The sequence below is a fragment of the Athene cunicularia genome (genome assembly GCF_003259725.1).
Source record: "Athene cunicularia isolate RWA chromosome 28 unlocalized genomic scaffold, athCun1 chr28_part2, whole genome shotgun sequence".
NCBI lineage: Eukaryota > Metazoa > Chordata > Aves > Strigiformes > Strigidae > Athene > Athene cunicularia.
In genome coordinates, this window is record NW_020799140.1 from 1,028,861 (window position 1) to 1,050,733 (window position 21,873).

At 44.6% G+C, this 21,873-nt stretch overlaps 1 protein-coding gene across 3 annotated transcripts in view; it reads right to left on the reverse strand.

Moving 5' to 3' along the window:
- REXO1 (RNA exonuclease 1 homolog) overlaps positions 1-21,873 on the reverse strand; it is a 42,205-nt gene that overhangs the window by 15,896 nt on the left and 4,436 nt on the right. Inside the window, exons 1-5 of one of the 3 annotated variants that reach the window (XM_026865201.1) lie at positions 15,952-16,045; positions 7,218-9,001; positions 3,833-3,934; positions 1,268-1,469; positions 436-599 (exon numbers count right to left, since the gene is read on the reverse strand). In XM_026865201.1, coding sequence (XP_026721002.1) covers positions 436-599; positions 1,268-1,469; positions 3,833-3,934; positions 7,218-9,001; positions 15,952-15,994 — 2,295 coding nt within the window. In that variant the 5' untranslated portion in view covers positions 15,995-16,045. Of the gene's footprint in view, positions 1-435; positions 600-1,267; positions 1,470-3,832; positions 3,935-7,217; positions 9,002-13,093; positions 13,170-15,951; positions 16,046-21,873 lie in introns of those variants that run through there. The other 2 variants (XM_026865202.1, XM_026865200.1) reach the window with 2 other exon arrangements.

The following is a 21,873-nucleotide window of genomic DNA, read 5'->3' on the forward strand; positions in this document are numbered from 1 at the left end:
CAGCAGCATGAGGTCTGAATGATCACATTTTAACTATATAGGTCACTGTGGGACATTATTCATAACCACCTGTGTCAGTACAGCCCACAAGGCCTGGGCAGGCCATTAATCCAGCCATGCCTTCTGAACACGAGAGGCTCCAAGTCCCTGACACAAACAGCGACACACCTAGCCAGACAGCACGACAGAAGACTCAATATTCAAAGAGATCAGAGAAGCCCTTAAGTATTTCTATCTGTTTAAGCTCCTACACCTCAAGCGTTTAATTTTTTTATACAATGCTATCAAGGAAAACCACAGGGAGAAACAAACCCATTTAATCAACCTAATCAAAACGCCACTCTTCAGAGGGTGCGAAGTTTGGAGCAGCACGGTTAAACATACCGCCCTCAACTTGCAATGATCAGAAAGATTCAGATTCCAAATTTCTCTTACCTGTAAGGAGGGAACATGTGCTATCCTTTTCGGCACAATGGTGCTGGTGGTCTTCGAAGCCATTCCAGCTAAGGTGCAAGCCTTCAGAGACAGGGTGGGTGCTTCAAGGTCATTGGAAGGTGTGACACTCCTGCCAGCAACAGTCGTCTTGCTACTCGTGAGGTCTACGAGAAACAGAAAACATATTTAGGTAGAAATCCTACAGCCGAGCTTCAAGTTGCCAAAATGAACTTACTATAAAAGGCCCATTGCTGCAAGATGTGATTTTTTTCGAATGGAAGCCTCCAAAGGGATACAAATTGGGTAATTTTACCACCTTCCAGGCAAGGATGAAGGAACCTTCTGCTAGGAAACGTGCCTCATTTCTGTTTGTTTTGGGGTAACTGAGTCAGCAGAGTTTAAAGAGGTAACCCTGTCAGCTACAGTGCACTAACTGCCCATCACGTCAGCTCTACTACAAAGGGATAGCAACGAGCATTAATTAGTACTTCCCTCCTGTTCCTGCCGCCTCTGAAGGCTTAAATGGAAGAGCAAACGTGGAGTAAACATGCTCCCAGGAAGAAACAGAAAAAGAACACTGAAGTGAGGGAGACTGGGTGAGACAGATGGGGGAAGGAGGCTGTATGTCTAGTCTGTTGTTTTTCAGAACAGGATGGAATTTTTCAAGGACAAGACCTGCCAGTGGTCACTATCAGCAAAGCTTCAAGTCCTGGCCAATGCTACACATCTCCTGGTAGTTTCACATCCGCTCAAGAGCAATCTAAACAGAAGGCAGTATCTTTTATCAGGTGGGAGGACAGGAAAGTGAACACAAATAACGTTGCTGGCTTACTTTGTTTGGCTGCTGCAGTAAGGGCTACATTTGGCACATGAGCAATCCTCCTCTTTTCTCCTGGCAAAGAGAGAGAGGCCTTTTGAACGGCCACAGCCAGCTGTGCTGCCTGCTGCTGAGCCAGCTGGATCCTCTGGTAACAGACCTCCTGAGCGGTGGGGGGACGGTACGGCCGGATTACGGGCTTGTTCGGGACCTCTGCCTGCACAGACAAAAAGGTTTGAGAGCCAGCACATTCACCTGCTCAATCCCCACCCTCTGGCTTCCATTCACCCAAGAAAGGTCTCTTTCCCTCAACACCTCTCTGTCAGCAAACAAAGGTGTTTGAGAGATCCCAGCCGTCTTCCAGAAAAAAAAAAAAAAAAAATTTAGAGTGACCCACCAAAACCCATGACATTAATGATTCACCCTCTGGCAAGGCCTCCCAGCCTTCTGGCATGTTCCTAAATTGGTAGGTGGTATTTGAACTGCTTATTTAATGGCATGATGTTCCCCATCACTGTGTCTTAACCCACTTCTGGACTCTGTCTCAGCTCTACAGTCTTGCACTAGAAAATGAATCTAGCTCCGTGCTGCCTACTTCTTTGGTTTATATTGCAATGAAAAAGTGACCAACGATTCTCCATTCCCCTTTGCTACACTATGCTGAGTTTTACAGCTCCCTCCCTCTGTCCTTCCCACGCTGAAGAACCAGATCCCATCTATCCTTGCATTACAGCAGCTCCCTACCTCTCAGCAGCCTTGTTTCAGGTCTGTAGTTCCTGTAGCTACTTAAAAGTCTCACATATACATATTTATGGGACTAGAGAATTACATAAACCAGGCTCTGAATTTTAAACAGGCTCTGCCCCTGCCTACTTCTGGAGGCATTTCACTGCTTCAGCTGTTACTAGCACAAACAAGTTACACATGCATTTTCTTTGATGTCCAAATTTAGGTTGCAGGAAAGGTGCCAGAAATTATGTCAGCAAAGAGAGAAGTTTTCTAGCAGAAGTACAAGAAAAGCAGCAGTAGTACAAACTTCCCCACACTACTTAATAACCTTCGAAATCTGAGAAACAGGCCTTCTCTCCTGAAATTTCTTCAGAGAAGGGTGCGCTCGCACAGCCCACGTGTCGCACGGCGTTTCTGAGACCGCAAATTGGGGGCAAGCTGGCACCTCCTGCATTCCTTGTCTCTGATGCTGACACCAGCTTCTGGATACCAAACTGAGTGCAGTCAGACATCATAATTACAGACTTCCGAGCAGGACAGGACACTCATTTTCTGCCTCACCTTCAATTCCTTTGGCCCACCATCTCCCCCGGCAACTAAACTACAACTCAGCTCTCTCCTCAAGCTATAAATCACAAGCAAGACTGAGTGAATATTCGACTTGGAGGGACACAGGTCTCAACTCCGTGCACAAAAGCAGCAGTTCAGGTCTTAGGGCACCTCCTGACCAGAGCTGGCAGCAGCGCGGAGCTGAGGTCCCCCAGGGAACGCACGTCCCGGTGTGCACCCACAGCAGCTGCTGCTGAGCACACCAGATCGGCTCTGTTTGCCCATGCAATGGTCGTGCTGGGGCTCACAACTTCGGAGAGCATTTTGGGATCAGCTGTCACATTAAGAAAAATGTATTTAAAGATTTGTACATGACTAAAAGGCACCTATTTACAATAAATATTTGAGTTAATGAATTTCCAACCCATTTGCTTCAGTCTCTTATCTCTTCACTTTGGAAGAAAGGGCCCTTATCAAAACACATGAACTGGCTGAAGATATGTAGTTAAATAAAACACATGGTACCGACCTCGGGGCTTCAAATTATTAAAAGCAAAGAAGCTTTTTCTAGGCAGAGAGGAAAGGAAGAACAATTTATTTGGACTACCCAGCTCAAATCAGTGCATAAGGCTCTACTCTTACCCTGCTGGAACATAAAACTGACTAATCTGTGCTCAGCACCTGGAGGGAAAAACATTAAACCCTCAGAGAACACATGAATTAAAATCCCAGTGAGAAAAAAAATTTAAAAAATCAGGATGTCCTGTCGTTTTTAATTCTTCTCCTCTGTATTGAAAGTATTTTCAAAACTGTGAAAGCAATTGTGAAACAAGATACTGTTGATAGTTTGGCTGATTCAGAACAGATAAGGTAATGGGGTTTAAACATCTGAGAGAATTCCTACAGCTAAAGGTCCTCAAGGCAAAGCACTGTCAGACACAGACTGACCTTGTGTCCAACTAATTTTTAACTAAGTGCTCAAATGAAGCTATACAGTAGAAAATGAAATTCTCCATCTATCCCAGTGAGTTACAAGGTGCAGAATCCATTTACTCTTCCACAGCTTACCTTCGGTTTTACTGGAGTTTTGCTGCCACTTGTAACAAATGCCTAACCACATTTTTCAGAAATCAGGAAGGGGAGGAAAGAAATCTGACACAGAAGGATTCCAGCACAAAGAACTCATATGCTGCTGCCTGAACCTGGGACTGCACCTCTTTCCAGTGTTGTAACAGGACAGAAAATCCTCACTTCAGAAAAAAAAATAAAATTTAAACTGTTGCTTTTAAAAGCTGCACTTACATTTCCTTGTTTGACAAGATGAGATATCCTCCTCTTTTGGCCAGGAAACAAGGTAGTTAAGTTATCTTCTGCCTTTTCTTCATTTCCTTCCTCTTTGGACATCTGGAAAACAAAATAACAAGCTTCCAAAATTGAACAGACTTGAAGATCCCTTCCCAATGAGATCTGAAAAGTCTCCTTTTAGGTTAACAGAAAGTCCTTGCAGGTGGCAGGTGAGAACAACAATGTGGTCAGCCACGAACTACCACAACAAACTTTATTTTGATCCTAAAAGCCACCAACGAAGCCAACAAACAGCAGCATTACAGTTGCCACCCAAGCAGTCACTCACACACCTCACCTCTCAGGGTATTCTTAAAACCCAGGGGGTTTCAGGGGTTTTTTTGGGGGGGAAGAACTTGGGAGCTGACTCGTTCCTGCCGTTGTATAACGTGCTGCCAGAGCAGGTCCTGTAAAGCTGCTCGACACCAAACCGCAGTGCCCCCACTCCACATTTAGGGAAGTGTTCTCTACAGTTTTATCCAGTAACTGGATACAGCCGTATCCGTAGAAAACTGAGGTGACAAATTCCCTGGTCACACACTTGCATGGCCAGAAACCCAGGAGGAAGTAACAGAACCTCTCCAGCTAAAGCTGCTTCTGAGCTAACATCTCAGACTTGCTCCCGGGGGTGAGGGAGAACCACTCTAAAATCTCCTTTGAATTTGACTTGGCTGTTCAATTATACAAAACACACCACACAAGTTTATTTTTCAGAACTCTAACCGCTCTTCAGTCAACCTTGCCTTCACTTTCCCAGCACAACCCCTGGCAAAGCTCTGAGCAGAGACGAGCCTGACAATCTCTTAGAAATTCAGTGACAGAACTGAAGGCTGGATTTGAGGATGAGCTCAGGCTCCACTTAGGCTGAGCTTGTGTTCATCACCACAAGGGCATTCTGGATGAGCACTTCACACTGAATCACTTCTCTCTCTAGGAACTCGGTACGTCTGTTAATTCAGTTACATCCCCAATAAACTCTCTCACAAAGTGATCCTTCCTGGTGGAAAAGTACCGCACTGCCCGCACGTACCTTCCCTCTGGACTAGCACGTTACTGAGACCAAACAACACAGACTGCATCTAAAAAATTATTCTGTAAGCAAAAAAATTCCCCGTGACCCATCCCGCCAGCCAGAAATGCAGTGAGGAAGCAGATACCTACTTACAAGCACCCATCTCTCAAAGAAGGAGCCCTGCGCTGCAATGCTTGTTCCTTCCTTTCCAAAACAGAGGGAAATTAAATTTCAGTGCGGGGATATAAGGTAAAGCACACGCGAGAGAAACACATGTGGCTGCTGACAGCTGAACATTGCCATTCCGTGCCAGAATTAACTGTTTGCAGTGTGAGTGGCAGCCCCTGGTTCAGCACTTTCTGAATTCAGGTCCATTTTGAATCACCCTGTATATATAGAAAGCTCTAAATGGATTAGTACTGTGTGCCCTTAAACTATTTTCACGTAAATTTAGCAATTTGGAGAAACAAAGCCAAAAATACAAGTGCTCCTTCCTCACTGGGAATTATACTAAACACTGAAGAAAGAACAGCTGGATTTTAAACAAGCGATATCAAGTAAAGCTTAATAGTTCAGAAGAAAATCATTACACCGAACTGCCGCTATACTTTCTTCTACCAAGGCATTTCATAGGAGCATAAAAAAGGTCTTTACTGATCAGCAACACAGACTTCTCTCTGAACAGATTGGGGACATGATTGCAACAGAGAGTTCAGCAAAAAGCTTTAATAGACCAGCTACTCTTTTCAAAAGATGAGCTCTGGTCCCCACGCTGCAGATCCCAGCTCACTTTGTCCTCCACATACGGATGGTCATGAACGGAAGAATTTTGTTCACGGCCACCTCACCCACCCAACTAATAAAAGCCTGAAAACCGGCACTAATTTTGGACGCTGGTTTTAGAATAAAAAGTCAACAATCAGTCATACCAGGAGAAACTGCCTTCCCACCAGGCAGTTGCACGGTTCCTGCTGCACTCCCCCTGCCCCTCCTTTGGATCGATAATCCCAGAGGGACTCTTGCTGTGCTTGAAGGGCTCTAAACTAGAACAACACACTGGAAGCCCTGATGGCGTCCCAGTACCTCCATTATCCTTTGGATGCAGGATAGCTGCAGCTGAAGCCGCTCAGTAACCCCTTGGATAGACACACATCCCTTGGGAGCCCCTCTCCCCCAGCTCAGAGGGCACCTCGTCTCATTAAAGCCTCCCAGGTAACACAGCTGACTCAGCAACACTGAACCTCTGCACTGCGGTCGGATGTGCCAGATGGATAATGCTCGAGACAAGTTTGGGGTGTTTTCTCAACACTGCCAAATTTGTCTCACCTTTTTCGCTTTTAAAGCTCGTTCCGGTTCAATTCCCTGAACACCTGCTCTGTACACATGTAGAATCATCCCAACCAGCAAACCTGGGTGTGCTGGGTTTGACAGCAAGTCAAACGATCCTGCCCGTGCACAGGCAGCGCTCCCGGCATCGAGGGTTTGCTCTTGCTGCCCAGTTGAGCCCGGATGTCAGCAGATGAAGGATGAGTTTTGTCTGTTCCTATTTCCCTGCCTCAAATGCTGTTAGAGGATCACTGCCAGCAGCTGCTTTCTAGCCTGTTACACTTGCTCTGTTCTGTTTCAATCTTCAAAAACGAGGGTCTTGCATCCTCTGGGGACCAACTCACAGTCACTGACCGAAGTCTTTTGATGTAAACGCTGTCTTTTTACCTCCTTATTCTGAAACTCCTTGTACCTTTTGAAGAAATTTTACCCTCCATTTCTTATTTGCACCACCTACAAGGCATCCAGAGATCCTCATAAGATATCTGTAGTATGCATTTTAAAAAGTTAACAGTCACTTGGGGAGTTTCCAAAGCGTCCAGTGCCAACTACATCGACTTACTTGCACCACCACATTATCCTGGTTCTACCTGCTACTACATTCCTCAAACTATGCTGCAACAAGAAGGCATCGCCCAGATTAGTAAACTTGGATTACCTTTGAAACACCCACAGCATACTCTCTGAAGCCTTTTCTCCAGCCATCCAGGCCACCACAGTTCTTGGGCCAGATGGAGACAAGAGGTAAGTGAGAATCCTGAAAGCTAAAGGCCTTCCACACAAAAGGTCACTGAATCTTTACATTTCCCAACAGTTTTCAATCCAGCAAGTAAATTCAGGTGCAAACTCTTCAAAGCACTCACTCGTGACAAGGATGAGATCCTTCCAACATATGGACTCGCCCTCCATAGCCCTCTTCAGCTACTTGAAATAAGCAACACCACTAAACCAGAATCCTTTCACAGTTAAAAGGTGAAAGAACCAACCAACCCAAACCAGCATTACCTGTTTCCCCAGCCTTCCCTTGTCTTCGGTTTTCACATCAGTAGATTCGTTAAAAATCCTGAGACACTCTTCCATTGGATCAGACTCAAAGTCCAAGTCCTTCTCAAGGATGGAATAATCAATGTCATCAGATGTTGAGGAAGACGACGATGACTTTGACAGTTTAGAGCGCTTCACTTTCTTTGTCCCTTCATTTTCACTCTCAGAGTCTGAACCACAGTCATCACCATCTGAGTCCGAGCTCACGTCAAGTAACGTGGATGGCAAAGGCCGGCCTTTGTCATCGTCATCTCCACTCTCATCGCCAAACAGGTCAACATGACTCAAACTCTGCTGCTTCTGACCCTTCTTCGGATCTCCTTTTTCTGTAGAACTGATCTTGTCTTTCTTTCGCTCCAGTGGTGGAGTCTTAGTCCCTTTCTCTTTGTTTTTACGACCAGAGGTTTCCTTACCATTTTTCACATCAGCTGTTTTCAGCTTGGAGTCTTTCTTGCTGCTCCCCAGCTTCTCTGTGCTAGAGCCCTTGACGAGACCCTCACTCTTGCTTTTCCCTGAACTACTGCTGGCAGACTTGGATTTTTCTTTCTTAAGCCCATCCACATTTTCTGACTTTTGTTTTTCAGGTTTCTTTAAATTCCCATCAGTTTTCACTTTGACGCTTTTATCTCTGCAGTTTTTCTCTTCGTTCTTGGTTTTTAATTTTTCTTCTTTCTTGAGCACTTTGTCTTTTTCTGTATTTTTACTTTTCTCCTTCTTACCAGCCTCACTGAGGCCGGGTGTTTTACTAACATCTGATTTCTTCCTTTTTGCTTTGTCTTTTGAGTCTTTGTTTTTATTTTCACTTTCCTGGTCATTCTTACCAGAGCACAATTTTGCTGCTTTTGCACTCTTGTCTGATAAGTTTTTGGCAAGATTCTTCTGTGAACTTTGAAGGTCTTCCATGCCATATGGCGCTGCCGCTTCTTTCCTATCCTGGGAAGCAAAGTCATCCAGTTTGGTGCTCTGCTCTTTGTTAGAAAACCCGTCATTTGACTCGCTTTCAGAACCAGCTTTTGACTGTGAACTAACGGAAGTTGGCTTATAATCCACATCAGCCTCATCTTCAGAGGAAGAGAACCTGGCATACACTTCATAGTCATCAGGTACTTCGCAGAGCTTCTTCCGTGAAGGAGAGTAAGATTCCTCATAACTAGACACCCTACCCCTTTTAGACCCCTTCGGCTCCTTTGTTGTGGCTTTGCTCAAAAGCCTGGCTGAGTAATTTGAAAGTGGGTCGTATTCCAAGTCTGTAGAAGGCTTAGAGTCATCAATCACATATTTATTGTTAGTGACAGTGCTACTGTATTTTTTATTCTGTACTACAGCCTTGGGAACATATTCCAGTGGGCTTCCTTTAGATCGGGAAGTATCCAAAGTGTATTTACTTGACCGGCTAGCAGCAGCAAGAGGGGTAGGGTTGTAGTCTGAGTTATTATTAAAGTTGTAGCTACCTGGATTATACTCTAAGGAGGTAAATGAATCATTTTGTGACCCAGCAGCTGACACGGGTGTATTTGAAATGAGAGAGGAGGCCTCTGAAGCACTGAACTCCTTTGTTGTTTCTAGCAGTTCCTCATACTTTTTCTGTTCTCTCTCAACTTCGTTTTTGACTGCCTCAATGGCCTTGTTGACCAGCTCCAGCTCCAGAATACCAGGTGTCACATCTGTAATGTCAGCCAAAGTGCCATCCTCTGCCTCCAGCGAGGGCCTCGGAAGCTCTGGATTGTAGGGATCATAGCCTCGCTCTGTAAAAGAGAAAGATAATATAATTTACCGCCGGTGATTTAGGTAAAATTTTCTTTGGAGTAGAATTTAAAATAAGGTCTTTTTAAAGTCTGCTCTCATCAAAACCCAATACTGAAAGACACTACCAAAAGCCATGCTCTTGTCACCACATAATAAGCATTTGATAGCAAAAGCCACCAGTGATGTTCTCTGGCCAGCACCAGGTGTGTGGCTAGACTAGATTTTACCCACTGCTCCTGGATCTTGAGGACTAAACATTTATTAACAAAATCCTTTTATTACTCACGGAAAAGCTCTATAAATTAAACATTCTTCAGGGCACCAAAGAGCTATGAGTGTATTAGGATCAAGAGGAGCCGAGTTTGCGCAGAATTATCTGCTTAATTCAATGGAAGTGACCAAGGGAGGACAGAGGATTCCAGTACAAAAACTGCGGATTAGGTTCTCACTTATCGAGGCCAATGCCTAAAGCCCACTGAAAGCAACCGATACTCCTCAAAGCTCAGTATTTCTCGCGGCAGCTGCAGGAAAACCAGTCTTATTTGGACTGACAAACCGAGTGCTGCTAGTAAGAAAAAAAACTACAAGTACAAAGGCAACACAACTCAAACAACACAGAACCACCACCAAGAAATGAACGTGAATCATCCTGAACATTTTTCCTGACATTTGTCTTTTCAGACAAGCCCCTTCGGTGGCCTCCCTTACCAGGTATTTCTAAGAGGATACGCTCTGAGCACGCTGCAGGAGAGCTTTTGGAGAGTGATGGTTCCCTATGGAATCTGGATGGAAATGCCAAAGTAACCTGTCCCAGGGACAACTTACAACTGGAGAGTCTTAAACCTCATCTCGTAACATGCATCTTAAAAAGGACATCGGAGCAACTGTCACAAGCATAAACATGCTCTGCTTTTTGCCATGGTAGCTCAAATTCTTGCACCTACTTTCCAATTCATGGTGAAAAGGGAAAAGGATCTCATTCACACGTGTGCGCAGTGACAAAGTGCCAAAGAACAGGCAGGAAAATAACTTCACCTTGAAAAATTAAACCAGTAATGGAAGAACCCAGCAATAAAGATGACTGCATTTAGCAAGCCAACAGGAGCTACGTGTAAGTTAACAGCTGCTTTTTTGACTTTGAACAGTTTTCAATCCTTGTTTTCTCAGTGTCTCTGGATGCTGCTATTCCAGAGGAACTTTCTGTTCTTTGCTAGTAGTAAAACTGGCTTTCCAACATGTATATGTAGAAGATCAAAACAATACGCAGCGAGATAAAAGATAGGGGGGAAAAAAAAAAACAAAAACAAACCTCTCAGGTCTAAGAGGGATGAGAGAATTTATTGCAAGCCAGAAACTAACAACGTTTACAGGAGCCGTTTCTACCATTCTCACAAGACTGACTTTTTTCTCTGTTTTTTTTTTTTGAGAGGATCCATGAATGCACAGCTCCCTTTGGTAATAAGAAACAAATCTGTCTAGCAGTTGGCAGAACTAGCCTCCAAGGAAGCAGAATAATAGAGACTGGGTTAAAATAAAGGCAGCGATTTCATAAAACACTTTTCACCCCCTTGGGTTTGCAAAGTTTCTTTCCAAACCAATTAGCTCCTGATTGAGCAGGGACTCTGGGCAATCGCAGCATGATGTCACCATCTTCCAAAGGACAGCCTGAGCTGTGCTCAGGACCAGAAATGGGGGGAAAAAAAGGAACAAGGTGATATATTTCTCTAACTAGCCCCCCTCGACCTATTGCAAGGTGCTTTACAACCAAGACACAAAGAGCATCTGCTCTGCCCCCTTAAAACACCCAGCACAGCTCTCACCCTGGGGGAAAGAGGGAGGGAGAAGGTGGCAAACCAGAACATCTCAGCTGATGACAGACACCAGACAGATACCCAGAGCCCAGGCAGAAAAAGAAACCCCAAAGAAATGCAGGTAACAAGGAAAAAAACAGGAACAAACCTAGATGCAAACAGCATTGCCATCAAGGCTAGTATATGTAAACAGATTATCAAAACAATTAAATATAAATATTAGCCTAACAGCTGATAAAGAACAGAGCGTCCTCCGTACTCACCACCTCATTTCTCACCACTTTGTGAAATATCAACTCTATATCGGTAGAGAAGACCAGTGCAGTGAATTCTGGAGGAGTCAGTTATTACCCTCTAACTCAAAATGGAGACCTAAAATTTAGCACAAGCATTGTTAAGGGAACAGCTGAAAGCCTGGTAATTTGTGCAGAGAAAAGTATCAGGTGGCCCATAAACAAACAGAGGCAAGAACACAGAGTCTGGATCCAAAGACTTGCCAAAATTTAAAAAAAAAAATAAAAAAAATCGACTAATACACAAAAAAAACCCAACCCCAAACTACACAAAAGACATCTTGTCCATGCAAAAAAGAAAACTATTTTAAATACATCAGGATACAGAGAAAGTAGAAGACAACCTAAGCTGGTGCCTGATTCTCTGATGTTCATCTACAGTATAAAACCAATTTGCACGTTTTCTTTCAATGGAATGACCAGATGTAAAAATACATTATAAACCCTGAGAACACCAGCAAGCTTTGAGTTATCGTCATGAAAGAGCTCTTTTGTAGGTGTGCAGGAGGCCTGATGGATTACCCAAGCGCCGCTGATCAAAGGCTACCTTTCCATGAAAGACACTTGTCTAAGTGGGCTCCACGATACAATCAGGACTGTCACCTTTGGCCACGATGCATTTGCAGATAATATAATGGAAACACAAGCAGAAGGGTGTTTTATATATAAATATATATATATATATACACACACACACACATATATATATGGTGAGCCGTATACACACAAGTGCCCAAAGTCAGAGAAATTAAATACGCTATCTGAAATCAGGCTGCCTTTTCTGACGTCTAATTATACTCGGAGAGGAAAGGATCTGGGGGTGACTGAGCCCACTGCCACGCAGGCAGGCACCCAGCTACACCCTCACACCCCTTCTTACAACCTGGATACAAGAGTCAAAAGGAGCAGTCTTCAGCTTTCGCATTTATTCCTCTGCTTTCCAAACACTAATATGAACACCCGTGCCGTAAAGAAAGATTACTACAAGATGAACTACACTGGTTTTGCTGTTCTGAGATACGAGATGTCCACAATATTTCTGCTGAAGCAAAATGAGAAGCACCACATAGTGAAAGAACTCTTTTTGGATGGATGTAACACTGAGAGTCTACGCTGTCCTTTGAGAATCACGAGATAATGAGACTTGAGCTGACAACTCCTTATAGGATTATGAACTAAACCGCTATCAGGACGCTTTTTAAAAATATAAACTATTTTAATAAATTAATGTACCTCAGCGTCCTCCTGAGACACAGAAAGGTGAAGTTAACATCAACACTATACAAAAACAAGTTATTAAAAATTCACATAGGATCTCAGTGAACAATTCACTTAACCTAGAACTACTTTAGAATATGAACTGCACTTAAACGAGCCGTTTCAGCCGAGTAGACAGAAGTGTAAAACAAGGCTCTTCCAAAAAACCCAGGTTGACGATTTTTTTTTTTCCTGGTTTCAGTCATGTTGGTTCTGAGAAACAGGTGGAGCTGTTTTATTACAGAGCTTCTATAAGCTAATGACTCCTTGCTGTACACTGGTCCTTCTAGTTTGTGCAACAGGCAAAGGCAGTAAACAAAGGCTGACATTAAATGAATAATGGGAGTATAAGCTCACTTGTTTAAAGTTAAAACTTACTTTACAGTGAATCATTCTGGAGAAAAAGATGTCTTTTTTTTTTTTTAAAGTACCCTACCAGAACACATACTTCAGATGCTTTCAATACAGAAAAGCCCAAACACGTGACAGATACCGGCCGCTGTACATCTGCAGGGTTTGGAAGAGGAGTCAAGCTCTTGCACACATGTGGGACACGGATGACAACTACCTTCCTTCCAGATATAACAGAGTCGCTAAGCAGCAGCTGCTGCTAAACAAAAGGGAGGCAAAAATTAGAAACTTTCAAATTTATGGCAATTAGGATCTCATAACGGAAGGGTTTGCTGGCCAAGCTGCAGAAGGACCAGCACTGAATATTTTCAAGACCTACCGCTGCTGAAGTCACCCATTTTCCTGGGTCACCTGGAGCTGGCAACAAAGGTGCATTCATCGAGAGATGGGGAAGGTAAAACCTGTTGGGGGACCTCTTTGGAAGAAAAAAAAAAAAAAAAGGCTTTTTTATTTCAACGTCATCAGAACAGCTTTATTAGCTTAACAGCTCGCCTGTGTTTACAGTGTCAGTACTTAGCAAACAGACAACCTCGCGATTACAGAAAAAATATCACCATTGGAAAATTATTTTAAGCTTTTCATTTACTGCTTCATAGAAGAGACAGTGGATTCTCAAGAACAAAATGTTTCAAAAAGGCTTTACCAGCAAGCTGAGTTTTGCTGCTCTTCAGAATTGAACAGCGCGAAAGAAATGGCAGACCCCATTTGCGAGTACCCACAGCAAATTTCCAATAATTAATTTAACAATATAAATATCCAACCACTTGGAAATAATTAACACTGAGATTTAAAATAGTACATTTCAAATAATTATCCAAAGTAAATGGGTTAGGAGAGCAGGTAAGAGGAGCTAAGAGAAATGTTTATTCAAATCCAAATATAACCCTGGCCCTAATGATTTTTTTTTGCTCCTTCTTTCGCTTTTAATTTTAATAATTAAATTTACTATTTTAAGTATTAAAAGCATAGATAACCTTGTGCTAGTCTAAGGACATCAGGGCAGCAAGGTCTGAGAGGTATTACAGCCAGTCTAGTCCAAGCTGGCCTCTCCTCATGCACCCCACTCCTTGCAGCTGTTACTCCATGAGAGGTATTTGATGCCACAGCATCAAAGTACATCACGAACCAACGTGGTCATTTCCTTACTGGAAAAAAGGAAGCAGATATGAGAAAAGAAAGTCTTATATTAGGAAGGCTGAAAAAAATTTCAGTCACCTGTCACACCGCAGTATTTTTAAAGATGCCGTGACAAACCCGGGGTACAGTTTCACCAGATGTTGTGAGCCAAGGTAAGCGCTCAGTACCAGCAAAGGACGGTCCTGGTGGACTGAATTGGTTGAGGGTGTGACAACCAGCATAGGGACAGGTGGATCACACCGAGGGACAAGAGCAGCCGGACACCATCCTCACACAAACCATAAACCGTTTTCTCAGCTCAGCCGCCCAAGACTTCTGACACGCCGTGGTCAGAGAGGAGACACGGACCTGCCCGCGCGCGTTCAGTCCAGCAAGGAAGCAGCTCTGGTCCAGCTTGGGTCGTGTCGCTCCCGAGCAGGCAGCGTTATCAGGGAACAACTCACACGGGTAGGAAACTCACTCTGACAGGAGGACATTAGGGCACATCCCTCAAAGCAGCAACATCCAGGAAAGCAGTACACACCTCCTAACTTTAGTCAAGGAAACACGGTTTTGTCTCTGCCGCAGCAGAAGAGGCATCTAAAAGGTCCTCGAGTCTACTAAATATTAAATCCTAGTTAAATCCAAGGATGCAAAAGCCAGGGTAAGACAGTCTGGCCCATGCAAAAGCCATCATTTACATTCCTCTCTCACCACAACGATTCACTGTCCCACCCGCTCCGGTGCTAAAACAGCAGCAGTAGGCAAAGGGCATCAGAGGCATGTCAAGATCTGTGATAAATGTAATGTTTTCCTAAGAGGAAATCACACCATTGGTACATTTTTCCCATAACCTTGAAAAGAACGAAAGAAGCCTAACTGGTGTATTTGCCAGGGACAGGGGCAGAAAGCAAAGGTTGGCACCCAAAAATATCATGACTGCTCCCCAGGCTGCTACCCCGACCCCACAGCCTGTCATCACTCAGGCTAGAAGGCGTCTCACCATTTTAAAATCGATGATACATTAATCTGGATATTCAATGTTTGGATTCTTTGGAGATCTTTCCATTCCCCTCTCTCATTTTAGCTTTAATATATAAGAAAAGTTGAAATTCTGTTTGGAAAAAAAAAAAACGTTAACGGAGACTTACATTTTCTGTTCTGAGAAAAAGACAGACCAGAAAACATTTCCACCTCTCCTGTATAAATAGGTAAAACTAAGGATATACTCCCAAACTTAATTAGTAGAGCAAATCTTTTCAAAGAAGCAGAAGAAAAAAACACCCCAAAACTTCAAGTATTCTGGCGTCTTCTCTTTATTCAACTCCCCCTTGAAAACTTACTTTGACCAGCGTGATCACAAGCAATAGCACTACTTCTCACCCACCAGTCCCTTAATTTTCCAGCCTTTCTCTGGCTTGCTCAAGATAAGTTATCTTCTCAACACCTGTCTTATTTCTTTAACTATTTCAGGTGAAGAATTCCCATTTCAGAATAAAAAACACAACAGTATTTCAACAGTTACAACTGGACACTTTGAAAAACAAAGTTTTAAACTAAAGAAAAGCACCTTTCAAGCTATATTACATTTAAAAAAACTTCGGCTGTGACTTACGAAGGGCTAAAACCAAGACTTAAACTGGCTTTAAGACATGTCCAGCTTTAGTTAGCTCGAAAGCAGGAATTAATACTTTACGACTCAGACACCTGCAGCTCCGCAGAGTCTTTTAATCAGTGAACCCAACGCACTCCCCGATCCTCAGCACAGATCCTCTCTTTAATAAAAAGGCTAGACCTCACAGGGAAATGAAAATCCTTGTGCAACTAAACCCTCCAAAGCAGAGCTTTTTTTTTTTTTTTTTTTTTTTTTTTTTTTGCATAGTCCATATATTTCAGAGGCAGATACAACCCTGAGGACCAAAGCCTCATGTTAAATGAATGGCTAACACGTGAAAGCCTCTCTGGAGAAGGCACTTCTCTCACTGCTGCTTCTTCACGTACTGCAACCCACACAAAAACACAAGTTCACTCCGCAGTAAGGCAAAAACTTCAAAGAATTACCTGAGCTCCCCGCGGTTAATAAATATTGCAGATATTTGTTCATGCTGTACTTGAGGCTTTTAATATCTGCTTGGTACTGCTAAGACACTCCGGCAAAGGCTTATGGCACAAGACCGCTGACCATGTGCTGACACAGCACTTTCTGGGCTGCAGAGATAATTAGGGCAGGACTTACCAACCCAAAGTCCCGCCTTCACCCTCATTTACTCCCAAGTTGGATTGGGTTTGACTCAAGTGTCTACAGGGGCTTTTTGACCGTTTTGGGTTTTTTTTCTTGCTTAAAACTATTACTCTCATCTTGGGGGATTTTTTGACATCTTACTTCCTCCACTCTCCAACTGTACATGTTGCTTTTACTCAATTTGAGCAACACAAGTTGGCAAGCACAGTGGTTTCCCAAACAGCAATCCCCTCATCCCACAGGGGCCCCCACAGCAGGCAGTTCCCCAGCCGGAGCCCAACGCTACCCGACTCCTCCAGCCCCGCAGCCCACGCTCAGTCCCAGCAGGGAAGGAGGAACAGCCTGGCCCTGCTTGTCGGTGCCTGCCCGCAGCCTCTCCGGTATTACGTGAGCCAACACGCCGCCCCGGCGCCTCCGACCCGCCTCGCCCAGCACAGGGAACCCCCAGGAAAGTAGTTTGGGAAACCCCAGACTAGTGAATTGTGCTTCCCACTTCTCCAGTGCTAATACAGCGCTGCAGTGTCCGACAAGAGGGGGAAAAAAAAAAAAAAAATATCAGAGGAAGTGTTTAAATGTCAGGTAAGGTATTTCACACTGAAAAGAAAACACCTGTAAGAGCAGACAAAGGGCTCCTGTGGAGGACGGAGGGGAGCCCAGGGAGCTCGCAAACACCAGCACAAGGGTAGGGCCTCCGATACCCACACAGGTCACTTCACCTTTGGCCTTCAGAATCCTTCTGGCTTGACAGAGATTTGTTCCCACCTCCTGCTTTTCACAGTTTGTAACCGGAGCGAGGAAGAGCCATGTGCAAGCTCAGGGCCAAGTCTCCCCGCAGCCACACACCCACTTGCAGAAAGAGCAAGAATCAGAAGTAGCCTGCCAGCCCACGCTGAAATCCCAACACATAAAGCGGCTGCACCTGCCCACCCACAGGAAAACTGCCCTAACTGACAATTTAGTCAAATGACAAGAAATCCCTAACCACTGGAAAGCCATGACACTGATTTACATGAAGAGACACATCCTGACCTCACAGTCAGGTGGGCTTTCTATTCTTCATTTCAAAACTCAGTTAAAAAAGAAACATCCACCGGTGACATTTTGGTAATTACTGTCCTAAATACAAACGTGGGGGAAAAAAAAAAAAAAAGAGCAGCCTTATCAACACCCCTGACATGCAGTTCATGGACTAGAGACTGACACTGAACCACCTGATTTCCTCTCTCATTGAAGAAATCCCGATGGCAGTTCCTAAATTTCCATTTCTGCTCATTCAATTTCCCTGCAGCAAATACAGTAATAAAAGGTCGGTCTTACAAGATGCTGATCTTGCACAACATCAACTACAGGAAGGAAAACGCATCTGTTAAAGACTTTTTTTTTTTTTTTCATCCTTTCTACACATGGGGTGAACCAGCACTGTTTAAATAATACAAAGGCAATCCCAGAGCGCAGCGAGGCTGCTGCCACCAAACACCGCTGGGTTTAATGCGCAGCCCCTCAGCAAAATGCTGACAGGTGAAGAAGATAACAGCCTCGATCCTATGGTGACACATGGGCTGAGGATGATTAAAGTTGGGTTTTAACATTTAAAGAGCCGCTTTACTTTTACCGAGTATCATTTTACACGGTGTTTTATATACAAGTCGCAGCCATCCCATGTGGTTGCTTTCCAGCTGGACTTTGAAGAAGGGAGAGGTGAAGTGTCTTCCTGCATCAGTGACAGGATCAACAGAATTAACGCAGGGGAGATAAGCCCAAGGATTTCTCTGCACCTGACCTGAGTAAACGAGCGCCAAACGGAGTTACAGCAGCTTACTTGTGAGTTGGGTAGTGTAAATCACACAGAGGTGAAAAACTCATCGCTGGACGGTCCCACATGAACTCATCCCGTCACCTTTCGGAGATACAATCTAGATCTAATCTGCAAAGCCTTGCCCGTTCAAATAGAAAATCCACACCAAGACCAAGAGCAGCAAGAACACTGCTCCACAAACTCTGGACCACACCAGAAAACAGCAGAGCAATTGTCAGTACGCGCCGCTCTAGAATAAAGTATTTCAAGGCAGGGTGCTGAAAGCCTTGCTCTGCCCATCTCACGCTAATATAAGAATTAGAGCAGACAAAGAGGAACCCAGACCTCCAGACCCGGACGCAGCATTCTGCTCTGGGTTCAAAAAACATCCAACTCTTAAGCATCTCCTGCCAGTTCCTATCAAACCCAGTAAACCAAAGAGCTGATTTCCTTAAGATATTTATAAAGATATGTATTACACTTCTTTTATGTCTTTCAGCGTACTCAGGACCTAGACTTTAAAGAGAGACCTATTTTTCTCCTCTGCAGCTCTTGAAGAGATGCTTTTAGGACTGAAGGCAGTTTTCCCTCCTACTTACACAGCATGCTTTCAAAGCACTTCACATGCATTCAATAATCTTTTCATCCTGCTCTGAAGCAGGTGGGTTTTAGTCATTTTGTAGATAGAAAAAGCACTTCAGTCAAGACAGGATTCGAATTTGCAATCTCCAAATTCCCAGTCCTGCACAGGCTCACGTCCTATTTCTCAGCCCACCAACACTGCCGTGCAAATACATCGGTGCATGCTACCACCCAGCACCTTCCTCAGCTTTCAGCCAGTCTTGAATTTCCACAAGTCTCAAGGTAGCCACACTCTTTTACCATGCAGGCAGATACTTGCAGCAGAGACATTGGAATAGATTTCCCACATGAAGTATCACATGTTTCAGAGCTCCGTTCAAACGTGCCCTACGGACCAGACACATCACACCGGTTCCCTCCTCACCCAACAAGTTTGTATTTACTGAGCTGCTTTCAGAGGGGATGAGGAAGGAATCCCTGCCACAGGCAAAAAGCAGCACACGGGGGAAAACTCAGTCTTCCTGCTGCTGCTGATTCCCTAACAGGCATGGAGGCCTCTCCACCACCGTCTCCCAGGGGTTGGGACCATAGAGCATTGTATGAAAAATAAGGATCATCTATTATGAACATCTGAACATCACACTCCTCAAGAAATCTGGAACAGTGAGGGGGGCAAAGAAAAGAAGAACAGTGCGAGGCCCCACTATAATCTCTTTTCACCTCCTCTCTGTTCCATCTCACACATGTCCCTGGCCTTCTCCCACCACAGCCTGGCAAGGCCAGATCCACTTCTCTGTATTCAAAAGCTACTTCCAAGGCTACAGAAGATCTACTAAGAGTTCTGGGGTTACTACAGTGATCCAAAATCATCAAAGTCAACTTCAGCCTTGAATCAGTATGTTTAGCAGGCTGATTCTTCAGATGTTATCCTTTTTTCTAGGCACTATCCCAGAAAACACAGGTCTGCACTGTAGCTCTTGGTGTAGATACCACCTGCTTTGGCAAAAAAAAAAAAAAATTATGCTTTTAAAGCTATTTATCAAGTGATGTGATTAAACAGGTCCAATACGCCCCAGTGCACTGTTACAAGGCTACTTTAAAACAAGACAAGCAGTTTCACTGCCAGAGAGCAACTTAGGTTGGATGAGGACCTGCTTTCAAGAAGATGGTTGCCTGGTTGCTAGCTAAACTACTACACCCTCTAGTGTAAATCTTAAATACATCCTTCCAGGCTAGAGGAGCTTCAGACAGAGGAAAAGACAGGAGCACTTCAGCCTGAACCCTTCAGATGAAGCTAAGCCATGGCACTGCTGAAAAAGGAACCGCAAAGCATCCTGTGCTCCTACAGAAATCAGGCACCTTATGCAACCCTGCTAAAGTCTTTTCTAAAAGACAGCATTTTGCAGCAGGTTCATCGCTCATTTTTTATTTCTAAATCAAAATCAACATAGAAAAAAAAAGGCTGAAGCCCAACACTAAGCTGAGGCAGAATTTACAGTTGATTATGACAGCTGTGTCATGCACTAAATGCTAAGAGCTTGGGAAAGAGGGCAGGAGCACCCGCGGAGCCGGCTGGAGGGAGTGGGAGGCAGCGGTCTGGGAGTTAAGCCTTCCAACCCTGCTCCTTTCGCAAGTGGCAGACTCTTCACCTAGGAAAATGAGACCCACACTCCAGCTGTTGTTTTTCAAAAGCCAGAGCTTCTCTAAAAGCCATAACGCAGAAAGTAAACTGCTCTCACTCCCCAAAAAACAAGCTTTTTCTCCTGGGTCACTAACACATCCAAGCCAGGCCTAACAATCTCTCTCGTCATTCACACTCAGCTCTTACATTAACACTTTTCAACCAGTATTAGAAGCTGCACATGCTTTCCAGGTGCATCAGGAGGTTTTACTAAAGACCAGCCTTCACTTCCCCATTTCAAAAATCAAAACCAGCACCAGTTTTTATTTAGTGCAGCAGCATCTGTTTCAGGTGGCAAATGAGCAAATCTAGTTCCAAAACTGACACACTACAGATATTAAGACAAACAGGAATAGCACACTGAAAGATAATTATCATATCAAGCACCTAGAGGATCATCCTAAAAGGTTCTAGGGAGCTTTTCAAATTCAAAAGAAGACTGAAAGAGGCAAAAACCTTTTGTCTTTCCAATACTGTATCTGTCTGTCTGTGACAGCCCTGAATATTCTGAATTAAAACACAATTGTAAGTTGACCTGGCAACCAGGAGACATGAAAAATTAATAGTCTTCCACACTTGTGAATAACCCAAGGTTAAGCAAGCACAGAAAAAACAGAAGTTGTGCTTTATTTTGACAACTTCTGCTTCAGGTTGTTAGAGATCACACACACTAGCAAGTATACCTAACTGAAATAACAAAGTTTTAGCAAGAAATCAAGCAGCACTCTTCTACGGAGAGGAATGAAGGCCTTTCTCTCCAAATAAGCAGATCAGTAAATAATGTAAGTAAAACGACAAGACTTGCTGGAAGAACAGAGGAGGACAATAGCTCACTAGCTTTTTGTAGCCAAGTTTTATTTGAGAAACCTGGCAGCACTCCATGCCTTACTCCAGTCCCTCATCAGCAGGAGGGAGGCCTGGCTCACCGCAGTCCCCCTGTGACACCTCACCAGCAGCACCTGCCTCGCAGCAACTGGACTAGAGAACACATCCCCTCCAGCTCCCAAACCCATCCACCTCCTGAAGGGCAGTGACACCACAGCAACTCTTGACAGCCCTTGACACCTCACTGCCACGTGAGCCAGGGTGCCTGGAGGGACAAAGAAAGGGATCAGAACAGAGCTGCCCTTCTGCAGCCTTCATCCTGGTGACAAGAAACAGGCCGTCCTCAGGCAATCGGACATTTTGGAAAGCTACTCCCCACCACCCCTGTGTCCAACGACGACAATGAGGAGACACCCATCTCTCCCTCACGCGGTGGGGCACAAAAGGCTCTTCAGACCCTCCTTCAGAAGCAACAAGAGGTGACAAACGACGGCCCAAAGCCCCGGGCGGGGCCAAGCAGAAGCAGACACAATAGCTCAGGGGCAACGGGAACCCACCTGCCCCGCCTGGATGATGCCGACAGACCCCCGTGGGGTCATCCCACTCGAGAGGGGCTTGAGGGGGCGATACCTGAGCCCTAGGTGCAGATGGGATGGAGAGCGAGTCAGCGGCAAATTCAGGCCCTGAAGGGTGGGTAAGCACGAGAAGGAGGCAGAGCACGGGCCCGTCCTTGCCGGGGGGAGGACACACTGCTGCTGGGGGCAGTGCCGGGCTGGGGAGCGACAGGGCCGGGGGGCAAAGGCGGCGCAGGGCCGGGAACAAGCAGAGGCCGGGGAGGGACAGAGACGTGGAAGGAGG